Source organism: Dermacentor albipictus, chromosome 6, assembly GCF_038994185.2.
Source record: "Dermacentor albipictus isolate Rhodes 1998 colony chromosome 6, USDA_Dalb.pri_finalv2, whole genome shotgun sequence".
NCBI classification, from domain to species: domain Eukaryota; kingdom Metazoa; phylum Arthropoda; class Arachnida; order Ixodida; family Ixodidae; genus Dermacentor; species Dermacentor albipictus.
In genome coordinates this window covers 109,673,071-109,693,115 of record NC_091826.1, presented here as the reverse complement: position 1 = coordinate 109,693,115, position 20,045 = coordinate 109,673,071, and the positions used below count along the sequence as shown (strand labels likewise).

The 20,045-nt window shown below is 49.8% G+C and overlaps 1 protein-coding gene across 2 annotated transcripts in view; it reads left to right on the top strand.

Moving 5' to 3' along the window:
* LOC139061336 (uncharacterized) overlaps positions 1-20,045 on the top strand; it is a 115,702-nt gene that overhangs the window by 22,572 nt on the left and 73,085 nt on the right. For both annotated transcript variants that reach the window (XM_070541232.1, XM_070541231.1), the window contains exons 4-7: positions 793-811; positions 10,622-10,722; positions 13,210-13,326; positions 16,949-16,996. In XM_070541232.1, coding sequence (XP_070397333.1) covers positions 793-811; positions 10,622-10,722; positions 13,210-13,326; positions 16,949-16,996 — 285 coding nt within the window. The remainder of the gene's footprint in view (positions 1-792; positions 812-10,621; positions 10,723-13,209; positions 13,327-16,948; positions 16,997-20,045) is intronic.

Genomic DNA, 20,045 nt, shown 5'->3' with positions numbered 1-20,045 from the left:
GATGTCCACCGAAATGAACGTTAGCCGAGGCTTAACACCATCACAATGAATCGCGACGGCCGATACCTCCTAAGCTGAAAACAGAGGTACACAGCCGATAAAGACTGCCGAGACAAAGACGCCGAACATGTGAAGGTGGCGAAGGCCCTGATTCGTTGGTTCTTGATTGCAAGCGCAGCTGCGACGTACTTTATTCGCTGTGTTTTGGCGCTTGCCGTGCCATCTCCGCACAAAATTAGCAGCTGCACAAGATTTGCAAAGCCTCCGAGATTCGCAACGGGCAAGAAGTATCGGAGGTTACGTAGAACGGAGAGGCGGCAGCCGCCGCTGCCTTCTGGCTGACCCCGCGTCGGTTAGATTTTTTTCCGATTTTGCCTTCTCTCGCCGTTCTCTCCTTTTAGGAGGCAATACAGCCTTGTGTGTAGGCAGTAGGCGCGTTTCTCTGGCCGTGTGCCAGGCGAGCGTAGTTCGAATTATCCGTGAGGGAACCTTCTCACGTTCGAATTAACGGACTTTTTTATACATAGACTTCTGTGGAGCTTGGCCGGACCAAATCGTACAGTTCGAATTATCCATAAATTCGAATTATTGAAGTTCGAATTAACGAGCTTTCACTGTATATATATATATATATATATATATATATATATATATATATATATATATATATATGTATGTGTTTGTGTGTGTATATGTATTCAATTTATATTAGAGGAAGTAATTCTATGCGTATCAGATAACGGCGCACAAGCTTTCCACTGCTGTTCCTGAAGTCGAACTGACTGCACGCAGGTACTGTGGGACCAGAGCAGTAAGTATAGCGGGTTTCCGCTCGTGCATCCTAACGTTCCCAATTGCCCTGAAATCTTAGCAGCACGCAACGAAGGTCGGATGGCTGCCGTTATCTCCGTCGGCAGCCACAGCAAATCGTAGGCAGCCTTTTATATGGGCCGTGAAATCCGTTCCTGTTGGCCGGCAGAAATCAAGAATGATGTTTTTCTACAGCGAAGCAACGTACCTGACGGACTAGTATGAGTGCGCAGATTGTGAGATGTCGTAGGGGGAGGGGGGGCGTATCTGGGCTAGCTAACGTCCGTAAAGTGAACAGAAAAGATAACGAACCATAGTACGGCGCAGAACAAAGAAAGGACGCGTGATTTCACGGCGCGCCAGAACTGCGCAGTGGGGGAGTGATCCCGCGCAGGCCGCTGTTGCTGCCGGCTGCGTCTGCTGCCGTCTGCCCTCAATGCAACGGCGCGGCTGTTGTGGAGGGAAAGCATAGAGCTGTTGTGGAAAACACGGGGATGTGCGCCGCGGAACGTGAGTAAAAACTGGAATGTGCATTGCAGAGGTAGATGATCGCAACAGTTGCAACTTCGAAAAAAAATAGGAAACGTAGGAAGGCCATGCATTGTGCGCACGGCTGAAGAACAAGCCGAGTACGACGAGATGCGTCGACAGCAGAGACGCGACTATAACCAACGACAATATGTCCGTACGAAAGCGGAGAATGCGGCCAGTGACTTTGCCTCCGAAGAACATCAGCGAGAGCAAATGCGAGAGAGTGATCGTCAGCGTCGAGCGCAAGCTACCGATGAAGAGCGCTCACTGAAGGCCGCTCGAAAGCGTGAATTAGGTTGTTTGAGGCTGCGTATAAGCGTCAGAAGCCGCTTTGCTGGCTGATCCACCACCATATGAATGGTTCGACCTGTCTTTTTTGCTTCTTTGCGTGAACTATGTGTTAAGACACTGCACCACGTAAACCGCATCTTGACTGGTACGGTATGCCTTCTTGCACGTTCTGTTAGTATTAGGCATAGAGTTTCATACAATAATTACTAGAGGGAACTATGTCGCAGCGATCGTTCAGCCATCATGGTAATGGTGGAAAGCGCGTGGATTTATCTGGTCTTCATGCTTGCGGGTTCAGACGCTCCTGTGGCATTGTTTATTGTTCGCTTTTTCTGCCTTCATTGTCTTCAGTTTCAGAGAAATCCTACTTTTCTAACTACGGAATATTCTGCGAACCTGCACAATTGCTACAGCTTGTCGAGGTGGCCAAACTGAAATGCGCCAAGTGTCTCAATGCGCTCTCTTGCCCGCTAGGAATTCATAAGGGCGTCCGTGACGTGATGGTTTCAATGGGGGCCTCTGTACCATAGCTCCTGTGTTCGAATCCTGCCGTTGGACAGCTTTATAACGTTGATTTAATTATTTATTACACAGAAATTTGTAGAAAATGACGAGTTTACAAAGTCACCAAGCCGTTCGAAGCCAGTAGGACGAAGTTTGCGTAAATCATATCACATGCCATAATTACCATGCTGGCTGAACGGCCCCGAATGAAGCTCCCGCATGAAACTCTGTATGTTTAGGTGTTGAATACCCTATTTCAGCTATGCTCTAGAAGTATAACTTATCTGGAGGCTAGGAGTAGCATTCGAATCCCTGTATTCCAGAGCGTCCTTTCGCTCGACTGATCATGATGTTGTTGCCAACCCTTTGTATCGGGTGGACGTGGCAACCACGCCTAAGCCAGGATGACGCTCTGCTGCCTACCCATTTGAGCAAAGCAAGCACGGGTAGGAAAGAGGAGAACAATAAAGAAAAAAAGAAGAAAAATGGGAGAGCACGCTACACTCATGGGCAGTCCTTTGTGCCCATTCGCAAGTGCCGCTCGCCACAGCATTCGGGGCATCTGATGATGATTGAAGTTTAGTGGCGCAAGGGCATCAAGGCCAAAGAGCGCCAGGATATCTGGTTTGGTTTAGTAGAATTGTGGGTTTAGTTCTATGGCTTAAAATAGAGGCTGTATACAGGCCTACACGTACGACAAATCTGTAAATATTAGTGAATGAATGTTAAAATAATTACGAAGATAAATATAAAACCTCGAATGCTTGGTTATAGGCACACATAGTAAATTATTGCCGATAGCCCGAGTCCCTTGCTGTAGAATTCTTGCTAACGCAAGAAGTGCAAGAGAGCTCAGACATACTTTGTACATCAGACTGTGCCTCACCTGTGAGGCACAATCTGATGGTTAAAATGATATGAGATTATGTCTAGAAAATCAACTTCTGCAGGATAATTAAGCACTCTTTTAAAGTTAAAAAATGCATCCTCTGATAAAAACATTGATGGATGGGGGGGTATATGATTTGAATAATGTTCCCTAAAATGAGCCACTCGCTCTCGGTGAAGTTCAGGACATTGAATGAGGACATGGAGGACAGTTAAGTTCTCACCGCAGCGTGTGCACGTCGGTGGGTCAGTTGCAGTCAAGAGGTGTTTGTGTGTGCCATAAGTGTGTCCTATTCTGAGTCGTGCCAGTGTTAATTCGGAGTGTCTATCAAGCTTCAGTGGGAAAGGTTTGGTTAACTGCGGTTTAAGCAGGTGGAGCTTATTTTCAACTTACTTGTCCCATTCAGCTTGCCAATGAATACGGAGCGCCTTTCGTACCACAGGTTTCATGTCCACACCAGGCATCCTGCTTACATCAACGGTATTCCTATGAGTCGCTTGTCCAGCATTTTTGTCCGCCATTTCATTGCCTGCGATCCCAGAGTGGCCTGGCACCCAGCATACAACAGAAGCTAGGTTTTGTTTATACGCTACGTGAATGTGTTTAAGGAGCATGTTTAATACAGGGTATCGGCTTGCTTTGCCACAGGACAGGGCTGTGACAACGCTTAAAGAATCTGTGTATATTATAGACTTTTGTATTTTGTGTTGTACTATATGCTCAACAATTATCAGAATACCGAATGCTTCCGATGTAAAGATGCTGCTATTTTTATGCAATGTTTTAGACTTGGAGAAGTTTGGGCCATGAGTCATCTCCGCCACTGCGGCTCTGTCTACACCTCATGCACTGTCTTCTCCACTAGTCCGTTCGAAGCCAAGAGCATCCTCCAGGGATACATCCTGTACTACAGATGGCCCAATGTCCTCACACCGTAGCAGCACATGTTCAATGGCTCTGTCCTCCTTACCGCATGCCTGGCACCGCGCATCATTGTTTATGCTTCGAAGGCGCACAAGTGTACGGAGCACGCCAGGTCTTGCTTCAGAGGCAACCTATATTCCCCAGGGAATTGTCATACAGGTGCACCATGCCAATAGTGTTCTTATGACATCAACACACAGCCAACGTCGACTTCGTCGCCATATCCCACATCCAACGTGTTTCTTCGTCCTGCTCTCGTTCCGGTGCCTGTTTTGCACAATTCCCTTGGTGAGATTGCGCTGACAGCGGCGCGAAATAGGCCGTATTTACTATTTGTGCGACATAAGCGCCTCATCCTCGGAATGCGCATGCATGTCGCTGACAAGTAATCAAATGCACGTCTCGCCCACCGCCTTCGAGGCATGTAGAGCAGGTGGCCAGAGTATTCGCCTATGCCGACCACCTTCCGAGCCTAAAAGCTCGACCAGCCCAGCTCGCCCTGAATAGCCTCGTTGGACACCGCACCATGACAGCCGACAGTTATTCGACCAACATCTCACTGGCTCCGCTCGAGCACCTCTCGCGTGGGCACCGAGAGACAGAGCACAGCCTTTGCGAACGTCAGCGCCTGAACATGAACGATTTTGAATGGGTCGCTAACCATGGTAAAGCTGCTCCATCCCCAGAGACATCGGCGACGAAGGATGCACTGCGTCCGAAGTGCCTTCTGGTGGAGGATGTCCTCTTGTAGGCCACATAGCTCCGGTCTACTTGACATTTGCACTCCCAGGTATCTGCATGCCCATCACACCATCAGGATCTCGTCCCCTAGCCTTATATCGCCCTGATTCAGGGCCGGGCCCGCGAGGGGGACTGTTGCAGATTTTTTGCAGTTAAAGCGGAGTACTAGTGAGATTTACCTTCAACTGACAGATGGTAATCAGCGCCTGTAGGTCCTGAGGGCAACGTGCGATCAATACAAGGTCGTCAGGAAAGGTGAGAACAGGTAATCTGCACTTCTCATTCACGTCCACCGCACTAAGTCATAGCTGGAAACCGAGACCACTACTGAGAAGTTTGTGCTTTAGGTTGGCTACATACAGATTATACGCGCATCCCTCTCGTAGTCGACAGGGCATCTGTCGTAGTTCCCTCGCAGTCTTTATAGGTCAGGAAAGTAGACCCCCAGAGTAAGCAATGGCAGTATTGTTTCTGTACAGGCACTGTACTTTAGACAGCAATGTAGCCCGGATTTCGATTGTAGACAGGCAGTCAATAAGTGGAGGATGTGGTACATTGCGTACCAAGCAACATGGGAGGGAGAGCTGCTCTGTCTTGGCAATCGTCACACACCCACTAAGCCCGAGGAAATTGTTCTCCAGTCGTCGACCTGGACGGAAACTATTCTGTATTTCCGTAAGCAGGTGTTTTGCCTATGTTCACCTGCTTATTTACTCTTTTAAGATTCCTGCAAAAAGCCTGTGGAGAGCGCTGGTGGGCGGCATTCTTCGACAAGATCAACTTTGCCTCCTTTCTTCGATATGAAAAAGACAAGCGGCCGAGCTGCCTTGGGATTAGCGCACCTTCAGTGATCTCTGTGAACAGTCCAGTGAGCTGTTCTTTCGTCTCATTGCCGAAGCCTATAAATACTCCTTCTGGCAGGCGGTCCAGTCCAGCTGCTTTGCGGGCGCTGTTACATTTTAATGCACAATCAATTTCGCCTCCGCTGACTTGCCACCGCACACCCAAACCCTACCCTGGCATATCTCCTGGAAATGTCTCGTGTTCAGGCACATGAGATGACTCTCCTCCGCCTGCGGCCTAGCTTCCCTCTTCTTGGCCATATAAGCGATGCAGGTGGGAAGTGAGATGCTTTTCAAGCTCCGTATTTGCTTCCCCGGTATCCGCATTTAAGAGCTGAACATAGAATCTATGAGTCCAATCCATAGACTGGACATATCGCCAGAATCTCTGCGCTGCAGATTTACCCTCCTCGTTTAAAGAGCAAAACAGACGGACATTATATATAACGATCCTTACCCGTATCAGCATTTGCAGATCGTGTTTGAGGTCAAGGTACTCAGCCCAGGCAACCGAGCGTGTCTATTTGTCTCCTTTCTTGACAAGGAATCGGTGTGTTGGCGGTTCGCCTCGCAGCGGACTTGCCATGTTTCTTCTGCATCCACCAAGGTTTGCGTACTGCACGTGTACCGCGCTTTTACCACACCATATGTCCTTGTATAACTAAGTGCAAGGCTGCCAAATAGTCATACTAGGTCACAGCCCTACTTATCAAGCACTCGTCTCGTACTCACCCACGACATTCGTAGCGGCTCGGCTGGGCAGGTACTTACCCTGTTTCTTTGTATATCGGGCGTGAGGCACCAAACTACTCGAGCAGTTGAACTAAATAACCAGCCGATTGTGGTCGAGGCAAGCTCTGTAAAAGCCTTCCTCGTTGATGTTCATCTGCCCAAGAAAGTGGTTAAGGCCTGTTGACACCCAGGGCATAATCGATGGATGTGTAGCTGTCACAAGGACACCAGGGGGGATAGGGTATTCGTACGAGTCCACCTAGTGGGCCGTCCATTTTGGCCACTGCTGATCGGATGCAGCTGTACGAGCGAGGAGACGAGCGGCCCTCGCCAATCAGCAGCGGCCGGAACGAACCGTCCATTAGGTGGACTCTTACAGAATACCACCTCACCCTCAGGTTACCTGGCGTCCTCGTGGAATTATACCCGGACAGTGTGGTTCCAAATTCGCCGCAACTAGTTTAATCTCTTCGGTCATTCGAAGCAAGAGGTGTCCGTTTCCATCTGTGAACCCATTCCTCATTAAAGTGGCCCACAAGAATTATCTACCTGCTGGCAATTTTTTGCGTCCCTGAAGAGGCACTCCACGAGCTGAGTATTGGCAGTGTGTTGTTTGCTGCCGACTGACACATACACCACGAACACAGCAGTTGACCTGCCCAGAACATCACCCAGTGTCCACAAATGATTCACACCGTAGCGCTTACACTTTGCCACTGCATAGCTCGACGTCATAATTGTCCAACCTCTCCACCCTTCCGGTCACCTCCAGTTCGATTCTTGCCCGCCCAATGTCATCCAAGATGCACTAGGGGGTGCTCAAGGCCTCGAAGGTGTGTTTATGCAACTGCACGAAGCCAGATATCGCTTGCACTAGGACACTATATAGCAATATTCACTTCTATACCAACCGGCAGGCACCATTCATATTCAGGAAACCGACACTGAAGCTCTAGTAAAACACTTGATTGGGCTAGTTGGTTCATGCTTTAATTAGTAAAGGCAAGGCGCAGAATACCAGGACTCAAGGTCCTGTCGTTTGTGCTCTTATTGAGTCCTGGTCTTCTGCGCCTTGCCTTTACTAATTCAATCTGAAGCTTCGTTTGCGATGGCAACGGCCATGGCGGGGCCACAACTTGGCGTAGTGGGGGTGCAGTACTTGTTTGACCTGTAACTTTGGCCCTGCCATTTGGAGGCTTAGCTGTCCAGGGGCAAGCATAAGTGGAGCTACTGCTGACGTTTTCATCCAGGGTTGGTGCTGGGCAGCGTGGGTTGTACGAAGACCTAAAAAAAACTCACATCTTACGACCTACGCGCTGCCGCATTTCTTCCGCCGCGATCTGGCTCTGCACCAGGCCCTGATGGCGGACTCGAGCTATGTGTGGTGCCCTGACAAATTCCTCACGCGGACCCATTTTCGTGCACGCTCGTTTCACTTGATCATTTCACTGCTAACACTTCTAATACAAGACCTCTTCGGCTGACACTTCAGATATCCCATATAACACACAGGGTGCTCCTCTCTGCTCTTTCCAAGTCGAGATCGCACTACTGAGTTTATGCGGCATCTCGTTACAAGTACGCTGCTGTGCGTAATGTCTTGAAGACCATCATGGAGGATGATGATAATCGCTTCTGGGGCGCTCCAAAGATCAGTCACCGCATCCGCCTCTGTCAAAGCTTCCTGTAACGTAGCATCTGTCTTTGCACGGAACTTCGCGAGCCTGCTCCTCTGTGTAATCTGTGAGACCGCACACTTCATTCGGAAAGCACTTCCGTCTCCAAGCGCAAGGTGTTGACGTGTCATCGCCTACGGGAAAGTCACGGCGTTGGTGCTCGCTTGGAAAGGAACAATATTTTTGGGATACATTCCAGCAGATAGCCTCTTTCGCAGCTACTTTCGTTTCTTCGTGTTTAAGCGAACCTTCCACCCCTGGTCACTGTCCGGATCGTGACTTTCATTTTCATAAGCTGCATAAGATAGTTGATTGCTGCGCCATTCTTTTACAGGAACTCACCCTGCACCTGATTCGCATTCCACGGCGGTTTTAATGGGAAAGCATTACATATGCCCCATTTCGCGAGGGTTGGTGGCACGACCGAATCCTGGTACCAAAAATGGCCGACGGCAAAGAGTAAACCCACATAAAAAAATGCTAGAACTGACGTGAGATTTCTCAGGGAGGTCCCCGTGAACAAAGTAAAATAATACCTTTGAAAATAATATTAGGTAAATTTCGGCCTGTGTGGGAATCGAGCCCGGGCGTCCGGGCTACGAGGCGAGCTCACTTCGCCGACTCCACGGCGGCTCCACGGTTCCGGTTGACTAAATGCGCGCTTAGTGCGCCCGTCATATTGCGCATGTCACGTCGCAACCACCTGGCTGACTGAACGTGTGGCTTAGAGCGTACGTCATTGAGCACGTGATGGCGCAGCCAATGTGTAGGAGGTCGCACCAGGTTATGAGAGAATAAAGTGAATGTATTAAATAAAAATTTGGAGGACGTTTAAGCTTAGCCTTCAAGAGCGGAACGCCATAGCATACAATGATTCCAGACCGCTTCTCACACTCCCCGCCAACTGCAGCTTATGTAATCGTAATGTTTATCGGGAAACGCTGGCGGCAAACGCTTTGCACGAAGGCGAGCTTTCTGGTAGAAACGCAGCCTCTTGCGTGGGCCGCAAATGCGCGGAGGCTAGCGCCATCTGGATTTATTTATTTCAAGGAAGCGAGCTCATCGCGCTGCTCTATGAATGGCAGAAACGCTGGAAATAGGTTTATGTTTGAGTTTCCGCGTGACAGAATTATGCTTTCTGGCATATTGCAATTACAATGCGACGCTATCATGTCTGTAGGTTCTGGTTAGACTGTTCGATTTTTCTGACACATCTTACTTTGAGAAATTCAATTATTTCAGTAACGCCTCTGCGCCACATGGAGGGCCTGAGTGGTTGTGGTTCGGAAGGATTGTTCGCCAAACTAGCTCCGACGCAAGAAGCCGACACCGGATTGTATGCTACACGGTGCCCTCAGCGCTGGCGCGGTAAAAAGCATTATTGTCCAATGACCCATTTGGAGAAATATACTGCGCATGAGCAGGAAAGGTATTTTCAACCAAAGTTTCTTAAGACATCTGATTTTTGCCTCACATACATGGTCGACGTGTGTCTTCGTGTTACTGGTTTTTGGATGAACTCAGGACATCTTAGCGAATTTTATTGCCGGTCAAGTCATCAATACTCATGCAAAGTTAGCACTTTTGTCTTGAACACGTAGCTTTTATTTTATAAGAACCCTAATATTTACATAAACAAGGGAAACTCATTTGACATGTGCAAGCACTCGAACTTAGTTCGCCGAGAAGCGGTCCAACTTGGCACCCGTTTTCCAACCAAATTTTGTAGTACTGCCGCTGCACGTAAGAGGACACGCGCCACTCTGCAAGTCATCCAGTGCCGCTTAGCGGTTGTTCCCGTTAAAGTGCGAAACAATAACAGGATACAGACCTACGCAAGAGGCCGCGTTTCTACCAGAACGCTCGCCTTCGCGCATAGTGTTCGCAGCCAGCGTTTTTCGGTAAACGTTACGGTTACATAAGCTGCAGTTGTCGGGAAGTCTGAAATGAAGTGAGGGGTCTCTGAACGCTATCGCGTTCCACTCTTAAAGGCGACGCTTGCGCGATCTACAACTTTTCATTTGGCCGTACAGAGGCTCATATAAAACGCAGGCGATGAGTGCTTGCGCGGACAAGGAAGGCGCAGAAAAGAAACATTTCACAAAAGCGAATATAATGTTTTCGCATTCCCAGGCGTAAGCAGTTTTACGTGTCTCTTGCGAATTTTGGGAATCGTACGTATCTGCTTTATCAGTCGTTGGGAGGCGTTGTCCTCCTCCCGATGAAGTTGATCGAGAGCTTCGTGTGGGAATACGTGGGAAAGCGGACGTACCGAATACCCGCTGCTCTCGCATCGTACAGCCTCGCGTGTTGGAGGCTGTTGTGCACAGTCTGACATACTTAACCCGACCATTTCTAAAGCGGCTTTTCGCAGCTCCTCTGAAAGGCACCGGCGATGGCTGGTTGGTATGCTTTGAATGGCGCTGGGCTTTTCATTTCTTTTGAAAAGTTATGTCACCATAAACGTGTCTTGGTTGTTCGCGCTGAATTTCATGGAGGTGGTATAGCGCCATAAATCCTATAGCAGTTCGTGTAGAATATTTTACCCAGCATTCATGTGTCCGCACCATATATAAGACAAAACGAAGAATATTCATGAACGAGCATTCACTCGGTCATACCTCAGAAGCTATGATAATGTATGAACATCGAAGTGCTCCTCACTGCGCTTCTGCTTGCAGGAACGAATCCAGCAAGAAGAATGTATATGTTGCAGTGGCCGTCTGTTTGGCCATCCTCGTGGTCTTGATTATCGCAGTGCTTCTGCTCACAGGCAGCTCGTGTAAGTCATGCTTCCTCTGCTTTGTGAAAATGCAGCGGCGGGAGCGGCGGGCTATAGCTAACCGCGATTATTGCGCGAGCCTATAGGGTTTCTTCACGAAAATTGCACATGTCCTCAACAACCACTTCAGCTTGATGAGTAACCGTATTCTACCAGGTTCACTCCTGCTCGCTTGGTCCTATGCTGCACTACTTTGCGAGTCGAAATGTAGCAGCATAACATAGCAAGTGGGAGCGAGTCTGAAAGGCGTCATTATATCCTCCTCCCCCGTGGTTGCTACTTCTCATAACGTCATTGCATACTATTACGCGCCAAGGAGGCCTAGTGACTTTGACCTTGCGCTGCTAAGCCGAGGGCGCCGTACCAATCCCGGCCGCATATCGATGGGGGCGAAAACGCCTGTGCGCTGTGCATTGCGTGTACGTTAAAGAACCCCAGGTGGTGAAAATTAATCCGGAGCCCCATACTACGGCATGCTTCATAATCATATTGTGGTTGTGGCACGAAAACACCAGACTGATTTTTATAACAAAGTCAACTCCTTCGAACCGATACAAAAACTGGCTTTAGAAATCTATCACCATCATTCTAATGTTAACGAGTACAACGACCTTTAATAAAGGTAAAAATAGACAGTCGGAACTATGCCAGTAAACCTTTGCTCGGTCGTACGTAGGGCACAGTTGGCGTTTAAGCATTAGGAGGAGGAGGAAATAACTTTGTTGCGTGCCCTGCGAGTTGGTGGGGAGGGCCAAAGGACCCGCCTAGGTGACGGCCAGGAGTTTGTGGGCCCCGCGGGTCCTCGGCCCGCTGGATGGCCCATTAAGCATTAGTAATAAAAAAAATTGCCGTCCACGCACTCCGTCCAGATGGCTAACCAGTGAAGGTGAAACGTGCAGCCCGGTGTTTTATTACTGGGTTAATTCCGACAGTTCATTAAACGAGGGCTTGGTAGGCTGCCGGAACTTCGGTACGCAGTGGCTGCTTGAGCTCGGCTGTACGAGCCTGTTTTTCTGCAGCATCAGCACGACACGGCGTATACGAGCTCGTTCCCGGCTCTGATCGCGGCGTTGCTATTCAAAGGCTGCCTGCTCCTCAGGAGTACGTATGACCCGTGGCCTACCCATTTCGGAGCCGGAGAGAAACTGCGGTGCGCGCTCGGCTGCGATAAAGAGCAACGACATCACTGCTGGCACAGCCAATCGCGTGCCTCTCTTTCTCTCTTCTTTTGTTTTTCGCATGCGCATGGTGTTGCGTCGAAGGAGTTTTTTCGGCGTACAGGCGACAGACGTACGAATGAATTGGCTAGCCATTTACAGCTTGGCTATAAAATTTGGGCAGCAGCGACAGCGTAAGTGCGTGGGACTGAAAGTACACAGATGTCAAAACTTTGTTTGGAGCGGAGCGGTGTGTTATTGGTTGTAAAAGCAATAAACGGCGGTAAGTGAACGGCGGACCCGCCGACCTTTACGAAACTCCCTTATGATAAATTTCTGCGCAAATCTATACGTGTTTTTCTTTCGCGATATATTAGCTGGCGCATACAATGTGTCGCTTGCGGCACGTTATAAACGGCGCGAAGTGAGGGGTGAATGCCTACCTAAACGAGAGGGGGGATCGCGAGATGCAGCACGTCGGTGACGCATGGGCGCGATTCACAGCAACCGCAGCAGCCACACCTCCGCTCATGCAGCACTTTGTTTACATATATGTTATCGGTGCCGTCATCGGTGAACAGACTACAGGCGCTACTCTGGCGCATCTCGCAGCTATCGTGGTCGCATAGCCAGTCTTGCGCAGCACTGTGCTTTACTTCTCAAGCTTTCGCCATACCCTACTCCTCCTTTACCTGCCTCATGGCTCTACTGCAGCCTCCTCCTCCACTTTCCTTCGCGCGCTTTCTTCGCTATCGCCGTCTTTCATCCCCCGCTGCGTTCCACGTTCGCTCTTTCGTCGTTCGCTTGGTTACGAGGGACGCCAGCGCCGACGCAGGAGCAAGCGAGCTGTGTTCTAAAGCGACAGTCGGCACGATGTTACGAATTTGGTTTGTGGCACAACGCACCACTGGAACAGTCCTATCAAAAGTAAAAACTTTTGGCACGTAGCCACGTAGTGGCAAAGTGAATAGTGCAGCACTATAAGCACGGCCTCCAAGATCCCGCAGCGCGCGCGTCTCGATCTTGGATGCCATGCTTGCAGCGAAGTGTGTAGTGCGCGATCCAGAAGTAACTATCACTTGAGCAGTATAGGAGTTCCGCTACGACTTGTAGCTGTCGATATCTATACAACGGGACACTTATCTAGGTACGCGAAGTCAACGGTTGGTACGACAGCATAAAAGCATAGCGACTAAGGAACATTAAACTGTGCGAGTTGTTACTGCTTCATGTTATGTATTTTTTTTTCGTTCTGTGTCATCTATAACGCTACCCTTAAAAGCATGGCGACTACATATACCTTTATTTCTCGGTCTTTTCCGAACTCCAGCTGCTTCGTCGGAACTCGCCGCCGGGGAAGACGGTGAAGACAGTGACGCGACCAAGCAATCGCACTCGTACGCCGTGAACAGGGGCCCCGCGGGAAATACGGCGGCTAACGGGGCCAGTAAGTGTGGGACCAAGTTTTCCTGCTAGTTTGAGACGATTAGTTGATCATTTACTCGTGAACAAACCGAGCAAAAAAATTATTCCCAGTAGTTACATCTTCAGCAACACACATTAGCAGTGGTGATCGTCAGGGTCGACATCCGCATTAGGCACGATTCGCCGTCCAGTTATTAATGAAAAATTTCGGCGAAACCCATCTCTTGACGTGTGTCAACGGTAATGCGTTTTGTATTGAATCAATATATCGACAGAAGGCATTGCCACCGTCGAAAAGAGTTATGTATGAGGCGTTTGAGCAACGGGATTCCTCTTTCGCGCTTCCCGAAGAAAAATTGGCGCCATGTAGCGCTGCCGCGTTGAAAAGCGGCACATACTGTTCGCATTTTAGGCGCAGACTGCTAAAGCTTCGGGTTGCGGACATTCAGGAATCTTGTGATTCTCGTTCTGAATTCTGCTTAGCATCCAAGAAATTTAGGGGAATTCTGGATTGCGAATCTGAAGTGTGTGGGGATGCGCGATCCTCGCGCCTCCACTGATATCTTGTTTTCCCGCATAGCCCCCTTCTCCGTGTGGCGTCGCCGCGTGGGCCGCGGCGGTCGGAGTGGTACAAGCGCGGTGCGAGAGATGGCGCGAGTGTCGCGCCGCTGCGCGGGTTCTTGGGTGCGGGAAAGACAAGGCGCTCTCTCTTGGGTCCGAGACAGCAAGCAGCACGGATGCGCCGTGCCGCGCATGCAGCGACCCTCTTTCCCGGCGGGTCGGCAAACAGCGCGAACATTCCGCGAGTGCGGCGACCGATGCTTCTGCGAGACCGCCTCGCGTGGCCGCCTTCGAACGTGCCACGATTCGCGTGACTATACACGCGAACGACCAGGCGTTGGGATCCAGCATGGGGCGAACATATTCGCTCGCTTCCGGTCGCGGTGAGTCGGACTTCTAGATTTGTCGCGCGCCCATCGGCATGTTTTGTGGATAGCAACTCGGCTAGCAGGGATTTATCTATGAAAGGTGCAATAAATGCCTTTGGGATTGTTTGCACTACTGTGTTGTCGTTCCTTTGTCCCAAGAGCACGGAGGAGAACCCCAATCACCCAACAAGTGTCGTCGCGTGTATCGGGACCGGTCAACGTAGTAGGTTGGCTGACGAGCGTCCCGCGACGTTTGCACGTGGCGATCACAGTGTCTGGCGATATCATTGAGGCTGAGACACGTGAAACAGATCTTCCCGGTATCGTCCGTAGGCTTAAGATTCGCGGCTGCGATGGGTCGATGCCAAGCTACACGCGTAGAAGCGACTGTCGTTGGGTACACTTGGCGAAACGGCAAGGAGGTTTGCAGTGAGTGCCATTTCGCTGCTTCGGCGTAACTCAGGGGCACGGCGACAGTCTGCTGCTGGACGGACACCAGTAGGGCCTTAGCGATGTTTTCCTGAATCGCGTGACGGAGAGTCCGAGACGAAGGGTTGGCAGGGGCGGCGGCTGGTGCTGCTGCTGCTCTTATGTCAGCCGCGGGTACTGGGTAGTAATACTTCTATCAAATCCTTGCGACAATACGGAAGCCGCACGAGGTACCTTGCTGTTGGTACGCTACCGCTGCTGTTGTGGCAGCTCCAGATGCTGAGTGATGGTGGACACAAGAGATATTTGACGAGCCGTCTCTTCACGGACGTCCGGTTTAGCTTGTGGGAAGATTTACAAGTGGTCAGGGTCGACTGCCAGCCCCGCAAGTGGGTCGTCGTGTTGGTAAGGACGTCGGGTCAAGTTCGTTGCTTTAGCAATTCATCTTAAATCTGACGCAGCGCTACAAGTTCGGCCACGGTGAATCTCAAAACGCTGTCGTCGATAGCCTTCATTACGTCCTGAATTTTAGAAGATTCTGTCATTGAAGCGTCGGCACGCTTCCACAGGTCGACGACGTCCTCGGTATAACTTGTAAAAGTCTCACTAGAATGTTGCACCCGAGCGCGCGAACGTCGTTCGGCACGCGACTTCCGGATGGCAGGGCGGCCCAAAACGCCTACAGAACGATGCCTGAAGAACGACGCTTTGAAAGTGAACCAGGTCTGAAAGTCTGTTGAATGGTTTTTATACAAGTTCGCCAATCTGAGAGGTAAAATATGACGTTATGCGACTTCGCGGTGTCATCGATTGTGCGTGCTCACACTCTCGTAACACGTGAGCAAGTGCTCGACGTCGTGGTCACCTCCGCCGCCGAACACACCGGGGATCTCTTCGGCTAAGCGCGCCAGAGCAAAGGACGGCTGGCGGCGGTGGCGTCTATGCGATGCATTGGAAGGCATGGTCGAGTGTAGCGTGTAGGATAGAAGTTCCAGAGTGCAGGAGTGGCATGACTCCAGCACCTCCACCACTTATAAAGAGGCTTGTAAAGGGTTGTAAAGATGTGCGCCATGGACCCGGAAAGACCCGCAGCAAACAGCACTGGTTCAAGTCGAGCACTCCCACGCTCACTGCGTTAAAGGTCCTGTTTTACGCCTGGGCCTCTCCTTTTCTCAAAGGGATATTTTTAATGTGTTACCATCCCTTGGGTACTTCATGCACTTTTCGGAGGCTATCTATATTTGTTTTATGTTTGTATCTAATCGTCTTGACGTCTATACGTATGTCACTGAACAGTCGCTGATAGAATGGTTAGCGTATCGGGCTGCATGCTGCGCTGAAATAATATGGTTCGAAACCAACTATCGGGCCAGCTTGGATCACTGGGTGTGTGCCAATGTGTGTGGCGCTCTTTGTTGAACGTCTTTGACGCTGACTCGGGTAAGTACGTACGTGCCACTGGGAATGCGCACTGGTATATTCCACTGGAACGGACACGTGGTCAAGATTATGTCTCAGATTTGCACAACGGCGTCTCTCATAGCTATCGAGCTTCTTTGAGATGGGAACATCACTCACTCACTCAATCAATCAATCAATCAATCAATCAATCAATCAATCAATCAATCTTTATTGCAATAATTGACCGTGTACTCTTTGTAGCTGCAGAGTGGGGATCGCGTGTAGTCACGGAAAAGAATATTCCGTGCGCACTCGAATACGGCGCTTGGTTCGCATAGCATGGTGTAAGAGAGCTGAGAATACGCTACGAATACCAGCCGCTGAAGTACGACTCTAAAAAGCACCGACACACGGTACCATAGGTGCTCAGCAGCTGGCATGTGGACAGATTTCGTTGTAAACAATACCTTACAGGCATGAAGGAGTCTTCGAATCTTGTAAAATGGCATAGCATCTCATTCTGCAGCTTGCTGTAGAAGGCACAGACGTGATGTCAGGGACATCACATCGTCGTCTTGTTGATAAGTTTCACAACATTGATACAGAGAAATCGAAACAACCTCTAGCTTCTGGATTGAAATTAATTGAATTCTGGGGTATTGTGCGCAAAACGCAGGCTTCGATCATGAGACACGTCGCAGTGGGGGACTCGGGAATAATTTGGCCTCTAGCTTTTTGCATTGCTGGCTGTAAGTACGGTGGTTGCGAGGCTGTCAGTGAGTATTTTCTACGTGTTTCGAGCTCTAGGTTCATTGAATAGTGGGATGCGCGGTGGGCTTAATGTATTGCTCCCAGCCGTGTTCTCATTATTTATCAACATTTCAGAGACGACGAAGGGGAAGACGACGAAAAGACTCTCAACGGAAAAAAAGAGTAAGTTGCCTCGAGTTTCAATTGTGGCCTCGAAGGAATAAGCTGCGGAAATTCATATCAGTTCTTGCTATATCGCGAAACAAATCCAGTAACATGGCAGAAAACACGCTGAGAACCTTTTATGCTACAAAACGTTACATCACGGTTCCATGTGTATACTTCGTGTCTCCTTTGTCATTCCTACTTTAAACACCGTTTTGTTGTGCTGTTACGAGAATTATACTACATCGTTCACAGTTGATAATACTCTTTGGCTACTTAAGCTGCAATTCTGGAATAGCAAGGTAATTGATGCGTGAGACATCAAAATGCATATTTAACTAAACAACGAAGTTTATTTTAAACAACTTTGTCTATACTGTTACGAGCCACCTCCTTGGACAAACGAAGAACATGACGACGGCCGGGACGCTGTGCGTGTTAAGCCATCTTGGCCATCCCTGTAAAGAGTCTGTTTTTAAATCGTGCTTCGTTTTCATCTATTTGACACCGCGTCACACATTAGTGGAAGTGCCAGGTGCTCTCGCCCCAGGACAGAGCTTCGAAGTGGTCGGCGCTGCGGTGCAACCACCATGGCAGACCTGCCGGAATCTGCGTCTGCGCCGCGGACCACGATTGGTTTAGCCCACCCTCGAGACCCTGGAACGCTCAATGGGACCGATGACACCAACTTTGAGGAGTGGCTGACACAATACGAACGGGTGAGCGAACACATTTACTGGGACCTGACGGTCATGCTGGCCAATGAGGTCTTTTATCTGAGTGGAACGGCGAAGTTGTGGTATGACAATCGTGGGGCCGAACTTGTGCGCTGGGATAAATTCAAGTAAAAGCTCCGTGATCTGTTCGGCAAGACCTACAGTCGCAAAATCACTGCAAAGAAACCGCTGTCAACTGGAGCCCAAACGTCCGCGGAGTCGTACCTGTCGCACATACAGGATGTGCTGGCACTGTGCCATAATGCTGACAGCTACAGGCCAGAGTCTGACAAGGTCGGCCACGTCCTGAAGGGGATAGCGGACGACGCATTCAATCTGCTCATGTGCAGAAATTGTGCTACCGTCGGTGCCGTGATCGAGGAGTGCCAGCGCTTCGAGCAGGCCAAGAGTCTCCGTAGGGAACGACCATTCGCCCGGCTTTGCTTTGGGATCTCTTGCACTTCTCCAGATTCCATCTCATCGTGTAGGTCTTTCTGAAAAGCTTTTGTTGCGTTGCACCAGACCTTACAAGGTTTTACGGCAACTTGGCGACATGAACTACGAGATCGTGCCACTGGACACTTCTCAACCATCTACCCTGTCATCTCGTGACGTCGTGCATGTATCCCCGCTTGAAGCCCAACTTTTCCACCACGTCTTCCTTGTTAAATTAGTCTGCGCCGAGACGGTGCTCCGACCGCCGGTGAGGTTAGGTCTTACGAACCACCACCTTGGGCTAACGAAGACGACGACGATGGCCAGTGTTAAGAATGGCCACCTGCAGTGCAGGATTGCCACCCACTTACGACATGAAGGCAACCTCCCGGCACGGTTAAGAATGGCCAGCTGCACTGCAAGATTGCCTCCCGCTTACGTCTATGACGGCCAACATACCGGGAGCTTCGCCGCCAACTTCTAGCCACAGCGTGACTAAATCGACTTTGTGACGACTAGAGTTCGGCGGGCCAACTATTGTTCCCAAACTCCCCAACGCGCTACCCGGAACGGCTCCGAGTTCTATGGGGCCCCTCCGAAGTCGGCTCCGGACATCGGAACGTGTGTGCCTTTGTGTGCGTAGGCCGTCGTGCGGGAGGCGGCTAGTTTTGCGTTGACGAAACTAACATTCGCCGCCTTGTATCGCCGGCGGACCGAGTGTTTAAAAACTGCTGTTGTGTGGATGCTCGACACACTTGAGCAGTCACGTTGGACTGACACTTCTCTCAAGCAGTCATGTTAGATTGCTACACTTTCTCAAACAGTCATGTTAGACTGATATAGATATTGTAAATAATCCCATATTCCTCGTTCTCGATGAGAAGCAGTCCTTCCCTTCATCAACGTCCTCAGCGTGGATAAGTTGGACGACGGCATGGGCCAGCTACCTTCTAATTCATGCCGGACTCCAATCTTGACAACGGATCACGAGCGACGGGATTGAGCCCCCAATCCTGACAACTGGTGGCAGCGCTGGGAGGGACTTTGCGACGTGGTGCTGTGACTGCGGTGAGTGCTTGGTTCTTGCTTTGACTCTCTAGGCTTCATTTTGTGGTTCTTCTGTTTAGAACAGTAGGGAAGCTAGATTGTTGAGTGTTAGCTAGGTTGTGTTTTCCGAGCTAGATATAGAAAGCAGGATCAAGGCAGTAAAGCAGCAATCATGGAGTTAAGGACACTGCTGAGAGTCGAATTGTTGATTGTTGGTGAGGAACTTGGCCTAGATGTGCCCAAGAAAATGCTAAAATCGGAATTATTGGAGCTAATTTCCGAAAAGGCCAGTGAGGAAGAAATTGAAATGGGGTTTGAACTTCTGAAAAAAAGAGAGAAACGGGACAGAGAAAGAGCAGAACGGGACAGAGAAGAACGGGACTGAGAGAGAGAGGAAAGCGATAAAGATAGCGAGTTAAGAAAAATGCAACTTGAACTTGAAAGCAAACGTTTGGAGTTGTCTCAAGGAAGTGAAGGCGCTCTGGGACGATCAAGTGAGGCAGAATCGTACCGCATGGACAGGCTATTAAAGCCATTTGAGGTCGGGACCGACATAGTCTTGTTCCTAAGCAATTTTGAAAGGACTTGCGAAAAGATGAACTTCGGCACGAGTACATGGCCACAGCGGTTGCTGTCTATGTTGCCGTGTGAGGCGGCGGAAGTAATCGCCAGACTGAGTGCACAGGATGCATATGATTATGCAAAATTTAAAGCTAGTCTCTTGAAGAAGTACCGCCTTTCAGCCGAAGCTTTTCGGCAAAGGTTTAGGAGCACAGGCAAGAAAGATAGCGAGGGATATCCGGAGTTTGCATAAAGGTTAAAGGCCAACCTAGTCGAGTGGCTTAAAAGCGCGGAAGCGCACGACAGCA